The sequence below is a fragment of the Corvus brachyrhynchos genome, unplaced genomic scaffold, assembly GCF_000691975.1.
Source record: "Corvus brachyrhynchos isolate BGI_N302 unplaced genomic scaffold, ASM69197v1 scaffold370, whole genome shotgun sequence".
Lineage (NCBI taxonomy): Eukaryota > Metazoa > Chordata > Aves > Passeriformes > Corvidae > Corvus > Corvus brachyrhynchos.
Genome location: NW_008235977.1, coordinates 1,802,551 through 1,817,217, shown reverse-complemented (window position 1 = coordinate 1,817,217; position 14,667 = coordinate 1,802,551). Strand labels below are relative to the sequence as shown.

At 37.9% G+C, this 14,667-nt stretch overlaps 1 protein-coding gene across 1 annotated transcript in view; it reads right to left on the bottom strand.

Annotated features, from left to right (window-relative positions):
• The window catches only part of PGAP1 (post-GPI attachment to proteins 1), a 31,557-nt gene extending 17,254 nt beyond the window's left edge, over nucleotides 1-14,303 (bottom strand). The window contains exons 1-10 of the mRNA XM_017728561.1: nucleotides 14,113-14,303; nucleotides 10,568-10,721; nucleotides 7,389-7,564; nucleotides 6,591-6,762; nucleotides 5,346-5,506; nucleotides 3,736-3,788; nucleotides 3,508-3,574; nucleotides 2,340-2,445; nucleotides 570-625; nucleotides 365-448 (exon numbers count right to left, since the gene is read on the bottom strand). Of these exons, the coding sequence (XP_017584050.1) occupies nucleotides 365-448; nucleotides 570-625; nucleotides 2,340-2,445; nucleotides 3,508-3,574; nucleotides 3,736-3,788; nucleotides 5,346-5,506; nucleotides 6,591-6,762; nucleotides 7,389-7,564; nucleotides 10,568-10,721; nucleotides 14,113-14,253 (1,170 nt within the window). The 5' untranslated portion in view covers nucleotides 14,254-14,303. The remainder of the gene's footprint in view (nucleotides 1-364; nucleotides 449-569; nucleotides 626-2,339; nucleotides 2,446-3,507; nucleotides 3,575-3,735; nucleotides 3,789-5,345; nucleotides 5,507-6,590; nucleotides 6,763-7,388; nucleotides 7,565-10,567; nucleotides 10,722-14,112) is intronic.
• Nucleotides 14,304-14,667: the final 364 nt, after the last annotated feature.

Sequence of the window (14,667 nt, the reverse complement as noted above, 5' to 3'; positions counted from 1 at the left end):
TATAAACAGCTTTCCCAAGTCAGAATTATGGCAAAAAACACAGCAGCACTAAAACCAGCTTTTTCCTTCAGAACCATCAATACAGAACTGCACTAAATGAAAGGACAAAGTAATGTAGAGCTAACCATAAGAGTCAAAAAGAAAACATTTAGGGTTCAGGTGGCACTGAAGGTTTCAGATCTTGAACACTAAGTGTGACATGCTAAAACAGATAGTAGCTCTGACATGCATTAGGCTGTGACTGTAAATGGATGGCAGCAATTTCAACAGCTGTTCAGTAACTGTCTTAAAACTGCAGCAAATGGAAATTAAAAAAACACATCTTTATAAATAAACTCCAGACATTAAAGAAGTATTTTCTCACCAACATACTATTTTCACAGTAAACATGACTGTATGATTTTCTGTGGCTTGCAAGAGGAAATGTGAAATATTTTCCATCAGAATCCTTAAAAAAAAAAAAAAAAAGGGTCATTAGTAAAAAAAAGCCACAAAACCCCCCCAACAGAACAACCCAAATAAAAATAAAAACAAACACAAAAACACAATGGGGGGAAAAAATCACTTACATTGTAAACTGAGTAAGTCCATTTTGAGACTTTGACTGTAATCCACATGAAAGCTCCTAAAAATAAATATTTTAGTATGCTGCACTGCAGGAACGATTATCCTTATATCCAAAATCCTGTATTTTACTTATCGCCGAGGTCTTATCTCCTATCTATACATGGATGTAAACTTTATGTGTTTTAATCAACACTGAGGATTGCTACTGCTTACAATTACATGCAACGGTTATCATCAGTTACACAGAAAACAATAAAGCCCCAGGATCCTGTTACTAAATATAATGGCAAAATAAAAACCCCATGGATCTTGAAACAAAAACCTAAAGGCAACAAAACAAATAAACCAAATTATATAATTACAGGGTGACTGATTAATGATAAGACAACATTAGAAACAGCCCCAATCTTTGTTCCTGTCAGCCTTTTAAGAAAGCTGATACAGAAACTTGTGCAGAGGCACATCAGCAAAGTGAATAACATACAGAAAAAGATAGGAGCAGTTTAAAGATACGGCTAGGGAAAAAGAATAAAACAGTAATGAAGAGATCAGAGTACAAACAATGCCAATTGTCATGCAAGGAGGTTGTATCTTTCTTCCATGTAACAGAGTAGCAAGTTCAGAGAAATTCAGCTGTCAGGAAATCACCACAAATAGGAATAAGCAAACATGAAACCAAATTTAAACCAATTCTTCCTTATTGCTAAAAACTGACCCAAAAAAGGACAACTCCCCCCGAAATACCAGTTTCACAACCTCTCTGGTCACTTGTTCCAGTGTTTGACCACCTTCCTGGTGAAACAGTTTTTCCTAATAGCTAATTTGAATGTCTTCTGTTACAACAGGATTTCAACTGCCTATTGTGCTGTCACTGTGAACCTCTGAGAAAAATCTAGCTTCATCTTCTCTCCAATTCTTCATTAGGTAGTTGAAGACAGCAACATGATCCCCCCCCCTCAGCATTCACTTAAGCATGAAAATCCTCAGTTCACTCAGCCTCTTTTCTCATTTCCTAAGCCCCAGGAACTGCCTGTTTTGGTGGTCTTTTGCTCCACGCTCATTTCAGGAGGTGCCAGTGCATAAATGTCTTCTTGTAAGAGGGTGCCAAAACTGGACACCGAAGTACAAGCTACATTAGTACTTCTGCTATGTCTTACACTGAGAAAATTCCTGAAATAAAATGGTTTTCATCAAATGGTTCAGCCCACTTCAGCAAAATAAAGCTGTGCCCCTACAAAACTTGTGTTTAGTCCTTAAGACCCCACACAGTCAAAATCTCTCACTTTTAACTCTGGATCCTTAGGAAGGAACTTTACAAGGAAACCCTTAGTGAATTGTTCATTTTACCCTGCCATGTCATGGGAAAAAGGAAGTGATTGATGAAGCAGGTCTGAATATTCAGGATTTCCATGAGTAGCACAAAACTAACACAATGCTCTGCAACACCCAGCCTATCCCTCTTGCAACCATTGTAGATTAGACTGCCCTCTTGACACCCAGCTATTCCCAGTTTCTGAGATTTTCTACTGGACAACCTAGTGTAAATACACTCCTCAGAACCCAAGCTATAGAAAAGTGACAGATTTTTGCACCTACCCCTGTTAACATCTTTAATACCAAAACCAAACAAAAGCAGATTGTTTAGGTCTATAACCTGTATATTGTTTTAGTTTGTCTGAAGGAGGACAAGGTGTATTCTGAAACTTTGTTAGTGAGGCGGTATTAACAAAGGAGTATCACTGAATGCTATTCAAAAGAAAACTGCTACATACCTGTGAGTCCTGTAAAAGCTTCAGGATTTTCCTCAAACATCTTTGCAGGGTGTCTCACAAAGTGGTGATTCAGTACAGACATTCTCTTCTTTGGATCCTCAGTTATCTAAAACGAGCACATTTTCAATTTTTTACCAATGCATATGATTTAAGATCATCATATGATCACAGCTAGCAATACAGTTTTGTGGGTGGAAGGCAGGAGAGATTGTTAGCAGACATTGTACCCTTTCTGTTCTAAATTCAAAATTCTGAAGTGCCACCCATAGTCCATCACTGAAATACAGAGAATCTACACATATTATAAGGCATAGCCAAACCTTTCATAACACAAGGAAACCATTCCATGACACTCATGCATTCTTCCTGAAATGACACTTAGGCCAGACCTTAGGAAAAATTTTTTTAGGTTTACTAATCAGAGTTCACATATCCAGCTTACTACACCTCTTTGACTATTTCAAGCATCCAAGTAGCTGTATAGCTACCCTGGGATTCACTTTTGTTTGGGGTTGGGATTTTTGGTTTGTTCGATTAGTTTGGTTTTAGTTTTTCCAAATAAATCTTCCAGGACTAATTTTTGTTTATTCCACTTTCCAAAACTGTGGCCATTACAACTGATTTCTAGAAAGTTTTACCCCTTAGCACAGTCAGTGCTACAGAACAACTGTACTCCTCTTTTTGTCTCTCTAAATCACACATTAAAATAAATACGCATGAAAAGCTAGAGAAGCCTGTCCCGAAGAGCCTCAGAGGGAACACCTGAAATCCTTCCTCTTCTACGCCTTGGGCTCTGCTCTTACGTACACATCGAGAGGTCACATTCACAGCTACAGAGCTAACAAAATTTGTTTATCCTGGTGCAAGGTCAACTGAACCTGCTGCTTTATGGAAGAAATGTTCGGCCCATAGCTCAGCTCTAAAGCATCAAGCAGTAAATAATGAAAACTGAGCTAACACCTTGTTATTTCTGACACTTTGGTCAAACAACACAAAGCCATGGGATTTTTCAAGTGACTGGTACAAAATGGAAAGTTTTCTCAGTATGACTTAGAAGAATCAAAAAGAAGTTTCCTGTAAAATAGGGAGATATTTGTCCTGATTAAGCATTCTGGGATGGAAGAAGAAAGTGTGATGGGTAAACACACAGGAGATCACATATACAGACCTGCCTTGTGTTTTCATCTATGAGATCAAAAAAAGCTCTAATGGTAGCCAGGATCAGTTCTTTGCACCTAGAAGACAGAATAGGTAAAATTAGATCCAGGGTGATAAAACTGGTCAGAACAGACTTCACCATAATATTAAACTAAAGTTAAATTACGGTATAAAGTGATAACAGTAGAAAAGAGAGCTATGCACAGTCAGTCAATTAACCTCTGTTCCATTATCTTACCACACTATGGAGAGATGGTCAGTTGAGGCCCAAGCTCTAGGCACAGCTGAGCTCTGTTCGGGTGAAGGAAAAGGTTAAGCTTTTGTTAGTACTCAGCATTCTGAAATTATATGGAAACCTTTCCCCTCCTTATTTAAACATATTTGCACAATTATTAAAAAGAACAGCCTTTATCTTAAGAGTTTCAGAGCTTAGGGTACAACAGAACAACTTCAGTCACAAATCTTGCAAGCACTGAAGCACTTGTAAGATGGAAATTATAAAACAAAATGACCAAGTTATCTGTGTTAGATAGCAGAGACTAATGGTGAAAGGACAGATAATGGAGTGGAGGAAACTTACCAAAATTTCTTCAAAGACTGCTTCTATGACTAATCTTACTATTTTAATAACTGATCCTGGCACATGAGACTAGCAGCATGCCAGTGAAAGCTGTTGTTGGCATCCTCAACAGAAAGAGCCATCAGAGCACCATGAAGAAAGAACTGGACAGTCTGAAGCTATCAATTTCTGTAAGTGCATTTCACGCATTACATTTTAGGGACTAACAGTATCAAAAAACACCTCCCACAAATGGAGCTCATCAACCTATTGCTCAACATGAATCAAGTAAACTATGAACTATTAATGCACTAATCACACTTGGGAAGTAAAAAACAAACTGAACAATAACAACCACAACACAATCTCCAAAACGGAACAAACACAAACCAGAAACAACTGGTACCACTACTCATGAAATCTCATGCAAAATTCTGGTCACCAACACTCAAGAGAAATGAAAATAGAGCAGATGCAGAGAAGGGTTACTAGGACAAAGGGAATGCAGAGTTAATGCTCTTAGCCTAGCAGGATCTGAGCTGAGCCTATTTATAGACAGCTTTCTGTACAACACACAGGGAAGTAAACACCAAGGGAATGGCAGCTATTTCATATAACATTTCTAGCAGATGTCAGAAGAAAGGCATTAAAAAACTGGCTTGTGCAGTAAATGGAAGTTGGAAATTACAAGTTTTCCCCCTCCTTGTGAGTATTTTCCAGCTTCTCCTTGTAGGGAAGAGGTTGAAGGAGAGGGGATGGAACAATGAAGCTAAATACTTTCTGATGACTCTTGATTAATTTTGAAAGCGTAGATGCCTGAAAAAGCAGAAAACTGGACTTGATGATCCTCAACATCCTATTCCTAAATCTTTGAAAAACAACAAATGCAAAAAGAAGGTGCCAAGCCAGAGCTCTCTTTTATAATAAAACACTCTACTTCTATACTGCACATTCACCTTTCTCCATACACACATCTCTTGCAAAAACATGGGGAAATAAAACCTGAGTTCTGGAACTGAAGAAGTGCAAGCAAGTGGTGAGAAGAAACAGTACCAAGTGGTAGATGATTCCCATCAGTGTCACACATACTCCTCCCGTGGAAGCTCATTTATTACTACATCAACTATTTATGATTTTATAACCATACACTATCTATTTAGTGTTTTCACATGCAGTATTTTCATATTTATTTACACTATGCTGCCCATATAGACACTGATACATGCATTACATAAATAACTATCTAACATAATTCCATGCAAAACCAAAAAAACAGTTTGCTTTTTTACCACAACAGATAAGGCACTGTCATGTTGACTCAATCTCGGTAGAAAAGCCAGTCCTGAACGAACTTGGTAATCTCTGAATCCTCCCGCCACAGAAAGGGTAGTTAAATTTCTTAAATCTTGGGCCTTTAGAATCCAATGATTGTTTACAGCTGTATAAAAATCTATAAAATATATTAAAATCAATCACAGTTTTCCCATAAGCCTATTTGATATACAAAAAAAAGCTATATAAACATTAACTAAAAGTTTATGTAAGCCCCCCTAGAGACATTTGAGCTCTGATTATCACTTGATTCACGTAAGAGAGGAAAATTATTGTTTTAACCCAAAGAGGTAGCAGTTAGGAAAGACAGATACACTTTTTATATCAGCTGAGCACATATATTGTTAGACTAGCAAACCATAGGTTTATTTGAAGGACGGACACAGATTTACTTGAAGTCCAGAAACAGTCAGTAAGGAAGAAGCATTGCACTGAAATCAATTGTAGGATGGAGAATTAATACAAGCACAATAAATCAAATCCAGCAGCTAAAGATAATCCATTCCTCTTGGGTGTCACAGAGGATAATGAAAATTAATGTCTGTTCCCTTTCCTTCACCAATTCCCTCAGTATCTACATGTAGCAGCACAGTTATCACTAAACACATACTTAATCAGTATAGTTTAATCAAATCTAGCTTTTCAGGAAGTGTATAGTACATGTAGAATATTATACTTTATTTTTATGCCACAGTTATTTAGGTGACGAGAAAATAAGTTGTTTTTTGTAAATTTTTAAAATATGTAATTACATCTATATTTATATTCTCACCTCCACAACCTTTGGGTATGAAAAACATTAAATTTAGCACCTTCTACAGAATTAACACTACCTCATTTGATAAAGATAAAAATCCTTACAGAGGTCAAGTTTTAAAAGAGGAGGGGAAAAAAAAAGAAAGAAAATGTGTCATTCACTGGAAAGCTTACAAATTTAGTAACATGCCCGGCAACCTATTAAATTACAAATTATTGAGAGCTTCAGGCCTCGCACAGAAACTCAAGTCCACATAATCCATTTTATGTAACACTTGACTTTCTCTGAGTATCCTGGAACTCTCAACAACCTGAGTAACAAAGGAACAGATTGATTACAGTAAACAAAGCAGCACATTTTGCTGTTGATTTGCAAGAATCTCCCCACTGAAGTTTGAGAGGATCAATAAAGAAATACAGTGTAATTAGACAAGTGCAATACTCACCGGTAAGATATTTGTCTAGAGGCATTACAGGTGCAATGTGAGGTGTGGCTTGTGTAATGAGCAGGTTTATAAGTTCAGGCTTAAAATTCTTCAGAGTGAGCAACGCTCTTGCAACAAGACCACCCATGGAATGCCCAACTATTGCAACACTGCTGGGTGCAAATTCTTGATCCTTAAACAAAGAGCAATCAGACACATCAGGATCAGATTTGACATTGAACTGTGCTTATCACTTGTGGACTTTTTCTCCCTGCAAATTAACTTATGGTCTTTCAAGGATAACATTAACTAGTATCAACTTAACAAGCTTACAAATTGAATAAAAATTTACTTGCTACCTCACAAAAATGTGCTTAATATGAAGTATCCAGGTCAAAAGGAAATACTGTATAGCCTGTGTAAGCTCAATAAACTCAAACTTATCTTAACTTCTGAGACTTTTAGGAACAGAGGACATCAAAGAACTTTCACAGAGAAAACTGGATGTAAAGCAATGCCATATTAATATTTCAGTAAGCTACAGATGCTTACATCTCTACTAGAAAAAGGCACCCATTGTGCATGGAAGTATTTATTTAGAAACAACACAGAACCTCACCAAAGCTCTGGGATTGTCACAAGTACTAAAAATCTGTAAAAGAAAAGCAATTCTCTCTTGCCTTATCATCACCTTCAAATATCTACACACATTATGAAGTCTCCCTCCCTTACTCATCACTCCAGTTTTGCAGCGGGAAAGGCAGCCCAGAATTCCATTCCCAAATGGAAGTACGTTACTCAGCACGTGTCACTACTCACCCTGTACAACTTAAGAATTACTTTTATGCATTCATGCACAAACTTGGTCTGTCGTTGCAGGCTACCACCATACAATGCAACCAACTCCTCATTAAAGTTGACACTGAAGAAATTAAAATGATATTTGAAGTCAACATCTTCTGCTTTTCTAAGTGCAATGGAGCCAAGGGAACGTACTAGAAAGAGAAACCGCATCAATTAGAACAGTCCAACAGTCACTGCTCACCACTCTCTTTAGCAGAAAAACACATAAATACATAATTGATTAGGAAACCAATATATTAAATCCATTTTTCATCTCAAGCCATTTATAAAAGACATTCAAAACCAAACCATCTCTTTTCAGCTTACTCCTGACAGCAGAGATATTTTATGTCAAGAAAAAATTTAATACAATGATCAAGGATTATGTCCTTCCACCTTAGGGCTGCTTTTCTCATCTCATTTGCACCTTCTTATTGCCACCAGGACAAGAAGGCATTCTTGATTTCAACTGTAGGGGCATTCCTACTGCTAGGCTTTCCTAAAACTCCTTTGAAGGCCATCAACTGTAAGACAACATTCCCAAATACCACTAAGATAAGTATGGGGGATTGCAAAACCAAACCCTAAAGGACACTTGCCCATCTAAAACCTTGAGTGAGAAAATGTTTGCTTTACTAGGTCTTGCTTTTGACCTGTCTTCCCTGTCTAGCCCTGGCTACCATTTAATACAGCCTTTTGTGTGCAGAATTGTCCCCGAGTTTCCATGGAGACAATGCAGGATGGGAACAATAACAGCTGCAAATAAGAAGGCATGGTAGCAGAAGAAAATAAAAGAGGAAGTCCCAAAAGCACCTATATAAAATAACTAGTCATGGCCAGAAAGGTCTGCTCAAATCCAGCACACAGGAGCAAGATTCTCCTAGAGCACAACAGGCTGAGAGAACTGCAGAAGCCTCCTTCTCAGAAAAGTCTGCTACAGAAATTAAGGTGTGAAATTTCAGACAAGCTCGTGAAATGGGACAATAATATTTATGAAGTACTTTATATGTTCAAGCATCCAAACAGATATTATCAGCATGATGAGAATTATCAATCTGGTTTGTAGTCAATCATTTCACCAATTCTATCTATATCTAATAAGCAGTAAGACCAAAATGATTTGAAAATAACTGAAAAGTATTTAAAAGGTCAAGTATCTTATAATAACCTTATACCTTGGAGGTCATGGTAAAAGGAACAAGAATATTGCACAAGAGTATCACAAGGCAAGTGTGACAGATTTCTAAAGAGAACTCAGGATCTCAGTTCTCCCAGTCTCAGGTTCCCACCCAACAACTAAACCACAGCATCTTTTATTCAAAGTCTGAATTTTGTACATTTTACAAAATCCATTTTAGTGCCCATGAAAGACGATGAATTAACATTTCAAAAGTGCCTGTAACACATCAAAACCTCCTGAAGGTTAGGTTGTGAGTGAGCTTCTTCTTTCAAGTGAAAGGACAAGATAAAATGGCCTCAAGTTGCACCAGGGGAGATTTACATTGGATCTTAGGAAATGTTTCTTCCCCAAAAGAGTGATCAGACATTGGAACAGGCTGCTCAGGGGAGTAGTGGAGTTGCCGTCCCTGGAGGCTTTTAGAAGCTGTGTAGATGTGGCACTTAGCGATATGGCTTAGTGGTGGGCGTGGCAGTGCTGGCAGAATGGTTGCATTCCATAATGTTAAAGGTCCTTTCCAACCTAAACGGTTCTATGAAAATAACAAGGCCAGCAAAGGCAGCAGCAGCACTTGTCTTCACTGCTCAGCAAATATGAATATATTTTAAACAACTATGAAAATTGCAATAGCAACAGCTTCTCTGCTCATCTAGGCATCAGAATGAAGTTGTGTTATCTCACAATAAAAACTGAACAAAGTATGGATTAATATGAATTAATTTTAACAAAGGTTTTGCAAAATGCATATATGATTTCTTGCCAGTCTCCATAAATCCATTCCAAAAAGAACATTTTTAAAATATTTACTGCTCCTATAGCATGTAGTACTTCTACTCACCTAGTTTTTTGTTCTTCAGACATTTCCTTTTGATTCCTAAAATGCCCTGAAAGTACCATTCTATTTCCTGCACAGTGATGTACTGCCATGTTTTTAGAGACAGCATTAATTCACAGATTTGCAATATTTGATGCACAATCACAAAAGTCCATATGGCACCTCTCATAATCATTCTGTTTGTAATCTTCTTTGGATGCTATTGTGCCTGGAAGTCTGTATGGTTTTTCTGAAAGCACTAGTTGGTAAAATATTTTACACTGTTATAAGCTAAGCAAGCACACTCTCAAAAAACCCGACTCTGTAAAGGTTCTCTGAAATCTGGTAATATAATCATCAAGTTTAGTGCTAATATGAAGAAAAATTATCACAGTAAGGGTTCAGACTGTGCCCTACACACACATCTATTTTTCTAACATCATGAGAGTGTTATTTACTGTCTCAAAGCACATTTTAGGGAACAAAAATATCAGTCTGACAAATCCAGACTGGGAGGAATAGCAGGTACCAGAGTAAACGCTGAAACACAAAACTTCATGTACCATGAGCTTTGGCATTTAGAATGAAAAATAAAAATGCTTTAAAACTATTACTTCTTTTCATTTGGAGCCTAGAAATGTAAGAGGGGAAAAAAAGAGGCCATATGTAAAGTGGGAAAATGATGTTACTGAAAAAACACCACTACACAGAGATATAGGGAATAATTAAACTAGAGGGCAAGCTTAGATGATGCTGATTTCTATAGCATGTAATTCCTTTACATCACAGATGACAGATGGTTCAGTTTCTTCTAATCAAATTCAGGTTGTGTTTTATTTGGCATTAACTGCACTAAACATCATTCAAATCAAAACCAACGAGATGTTTGCAATCAAAAGAACAGCAAGGGTGCAGTGCTGCCAGAGGACAGCATAAAATGTACTGTTTCTGGCTTTCAAAAGGCTTGCTCCAGAGAAATATTACATCTTAACCATTCAACTGATTTCAAACAAAAAACATGTATTTTGACTGTTTGAAATTAAGCATAGACTAATATGATCAACCATTATGACTCTGTCTGGTACTACTTCAAACAGAAAACTACCTAATGCAGAAATCTGAGAGCTTTTTTATAACAAAGCTATAACTCATCTAAACACTTACCTTGTTTGTAACTGCCAGCATTCCCAGGAAGAAAGAGAACTGGAATTCCTGTCAATAGGAGATTTTTGTTTTCTTCAGCATAGTTCCCTTCTCCATAGAGATAGAGCTCATATGCTGGGTATCGTCTGGCTGTTTTCTTGGGTAATTTTATTTTCTGTTGCAGAAGTTAAAAAGAAAACAAACCCCTTGTTTATAGTGTTATAAACAGGAAAATACAGTGGCTATCCAGCCATTCAAATGATCTGGCTTATGTGTTTTTATTTTTATGGTTTTAAATTACATTCTAAAGAATACAGAATGAAAAAACTGGGTTTGGCTTTTAAAAAAAAGTAATCAAAACTAGAATATCAAACAAACTGATTAAATAGGTATTACTATACATAATGAATGGACGCAGTTACTTACTCTAAACAGTGATTACCTTTAACTAGCTTTGAAACTAACTGCAAATGAATGCAATTATGTATCTATCAAAGATAAATATTTATCCAAAAAATTATGTATCTATCAAAGATAAATTTACTTTACATTCATAAAGTAAATCCAGGCTTACAATACAAGGGGGAAAAAGGAAAAAAAAGGCATGTCAAAACCCAACCAAATCTGCCAGAAGAGGAGAAGCTGAGACCAGCACTGGGGCACATGAGCGATGCTAACTATTCCTGATGCACTGGAACGGTTCCGGAGTCCTTTCCAATCTCAGAACAAGGATACAACAGCTAAACCTCGAGAGCAGCGTGGTGTGGGTGACTGTCAGAGGGCACCTGTTACCTCAGGGTCAATTACACGTGCTGTGGGAGTTCTCTAGCCGAGTTTTACAGAGATGTCACCTGCAGCGGGAGCTTAAACAGCAGCAACCACCCCAATACAGCTCAGCAGAAAAAAACAAACCCGTGGTACTTTGGGGTTTTTCTGTTTCATTTTCAGGGCTGGTTTTGTGGTCTGACAAACCACCTGGTTCTGTAACAACTCAAGGTCTAATGTGCATGTCAGCTGTCACCTTAAAGAAGGCCGTATTTCTTCTATTTCTTAGGAAGAAAACAAGTAACCCCCTAACCTAGCACACAATCGATTCACAGGATTATGATTCTCAAAGAGAAAAGAACAAGATCTCTTTGAACCCAAGGTCTAGGTGAGGATTAATCTTACACCAGTAAGTCAATCTCTTAGAGTCATATGACACTGTCTTAATTAAATGTGTTCTTGCTTACTACTTATTTGGTTTAACTCCTGCATGGAGGTTTGTTGGTTTATAACTCTTGAGTTTCTAAGATAAAGATTTTTAAAACTTTGACAAGTGCAAATACACTCGTGCCAATGTTTAATTATGTTGCAACAACTGAGGGACAAACAAGATAATACAAAAATAAATGTATTAAGGCCTAATTTATAATTTAAGAAAACACTTTTCCAGAATAAAGTCAAAACTAAACTCAGTTTTGCATCAGAAATCCCCTGTCAAGTCTCTCTTAATTGTTTCCTTGAAATAGAAGCATCTTTTTTTCAAATATTTCATTGTTTTCTCTCAGCCACATCTACCATAAAGGTGATTTAGCTTTAATTCCATGCCCCTACACTCTTTCCCTTCCCCTGTTCTTCTCTATCTCTCCTCAGCTAATGACTATTTTCTTTCCTCCTTGGCCTTCCAATTTTTTTGGTATATTGGTTATTTGCAAACTATTTTTATGATGTTTGAGATATATCTATATATTCTATGAGATATCTATGTGTGTATGTTATTTATAGTATTTTAATTATCTTGGTTCATTAACACAACAGAGAGCGTGAGTTAAATTCTTTCGCTGAGAACAAGAAAATTTAAGCTTCATTCAGGGCTTATGTCTTCAGATCATCCTTTGGTCTTTCCCTTTCTCCATCATCTTGCCTTTCCAGCTTCACTGATCTCACTCCTCTCTCCCATTCTTATTCCTTTCTGCTGCTCCTTTTGCACAGGCTTTCAAAATTATGTGAAGAAAACTTCAGCAGTTCCCATTACTAAACTAAGAGTGCCATTGAGATGTGCTTGTATGACTTCCTGACAGATCAAATCAACTCTTCATCCACAGTAACTTCCTGGTTCATTGTCTTTTCAAAAACTTTTAGGGAACATAATATAACATGCTGTTCTTCTTGGGGTCAATGTCAAATGCAAAAACCGCAGAAGCCATGAGAATTGTACTGTCAGAATCCTGGGGGGTTGGTTTTTTGCTTTGTTTTGGGTTTTTTTTGTAAATCACAGTATTGAAATATTGTAACAAAATAGCAATGCGTAACTCCAAAGGAAGAGAGACATTCATGTTCTGTGACGGGGGGTTTAAATTGTGAAGTCCCAAGACATTGCTTATGTAATCAGTTGTAGCAAGCTACAGCAACTTTTTACAATGTCAATGCAGGCTTCATTTTTCACCCTGGTTCCCAAAGAAATTAGGTTTATGTGAAAAAGTCCTCATTATTAACTTGTGAATCTCACGCCAGTACAGCTGAACAGGACAAGGGCAGGTTAAATTCAAACACTGCAATTTTAAAACTCACACAAAAAAAGATGTTCAAGTATTAGGCTGACTGTGAGCTAACCCACACTGATAGATACAAAAGAAATGAAACTTCTTGTTTAATTGCTTAAGCAGTTAATTGTTTGTAATGTGATACCAATCAGGAAGCAAGGACAGGTACCTCCCACCTGAAACTCCTACCCTGGGATTTCCTAGTGAAGGCAGCACTAGACAGACAATAGACACGTCCAACAATGAAGAGGTACTTGTAAACTATAATGCCTTAGCAAACCCAAACGAATTCACAGTTTGCCCCCCAGCCCGAAGTGCTGTTTTCTGCACAGTAATCGGGATTACTCAGGAAACAGAAATTCCAGAGGACTATACAGCCAGCTGTGACTTGCATCTCCTGCATGGAACTCCTGCCTTCCTTTAAGCCTTGCATCCCTTACCAGCACAACACCCACCTAAAGATGCTTGGAGATTAAGCCGTGACATAATGAGTAAATACAAAAGATGTGGCGGCAGACAAGAGTCTCAGGCACCCGCCAATAACATCACACAGATTTTGCCAGTAACTTTCTGTTGGTTGGCTTCAGATCGAAGCTGAAGTAGGTTCTGGCTGCCAGGAGATCTGAAAACTTGTCGCGTAGTATTTAAGTATTTATAACTGCTTAAACAAATTTGTTCTACAGCACTGACAAAACAATCCCTGTAGCCATACCAAGTTTCTCTGTTGTATGCTAAGATGGCTATATCAAGGTTAGTAAATCCAAAAATTAACTTTCTGCTTCACTACCAATTTAGACACTAAATTCTTGCTTTTAGATCTTCTTTACTATGCAAGCCAGCTTGCAATCTATTTCTGAACAGAGTGTTATTTAGAATTAATATTTTTTCAACATAGATTAGATCTCAGATAATGAAAAATGAATGTTCAGAAGTCAACCAATTATGTTTTAATAAGAGAGAAAATGCTGTAGTAAGAACTACTATCAAGAAGAGAAACTGTTTTCTAACAACTGCATGCTGCAGAGTTAGCAGCGAACTTACAAATATCCATTTACGTCCTCCCGCGATTAAACCAGAATACCGTCCCCTCTCTGAAACTGATCCCAGGTTTTCAAAGAGACTTCTACAAGGCTCCGTTAGCAAAACAAAAGGGACCTCATACGGATTTACAAGCTCTCCCATGTATATTGTGGGACATGCCACCTCCAAAGTGCTCACCGAGAAGACTTCGCACCACTGTTCACCACCCTGAAAAGACACTAATAGTCAAAGCTCTGTTATGCGTTTTTTTGACACACTGGTTACTCCACACCACGAAGTCACGAAAAGGGCCATGAAGCGCAAGGCTTGGCCTCCTGGGCACTGGCAGTGCTGTCAGAGGAGCTGGCCCAGCCTCTTCCTTTGCCAACGCCTGCATGAGCTTCTGCCTTTCACCAGAGCTACAGGTACCTCTAGGCATTGGCAGGTTCGGACGCGGGCAGGTTTCTCACCGGTGGCAGCACGGACCGCCCCGCTGGGTTACAGGTGGGCAGCTCTTCCACTGCTCTCTGCCCGAGGGGCAGCGCCACACGACACGGGCACAGCACCGCGTCCTGC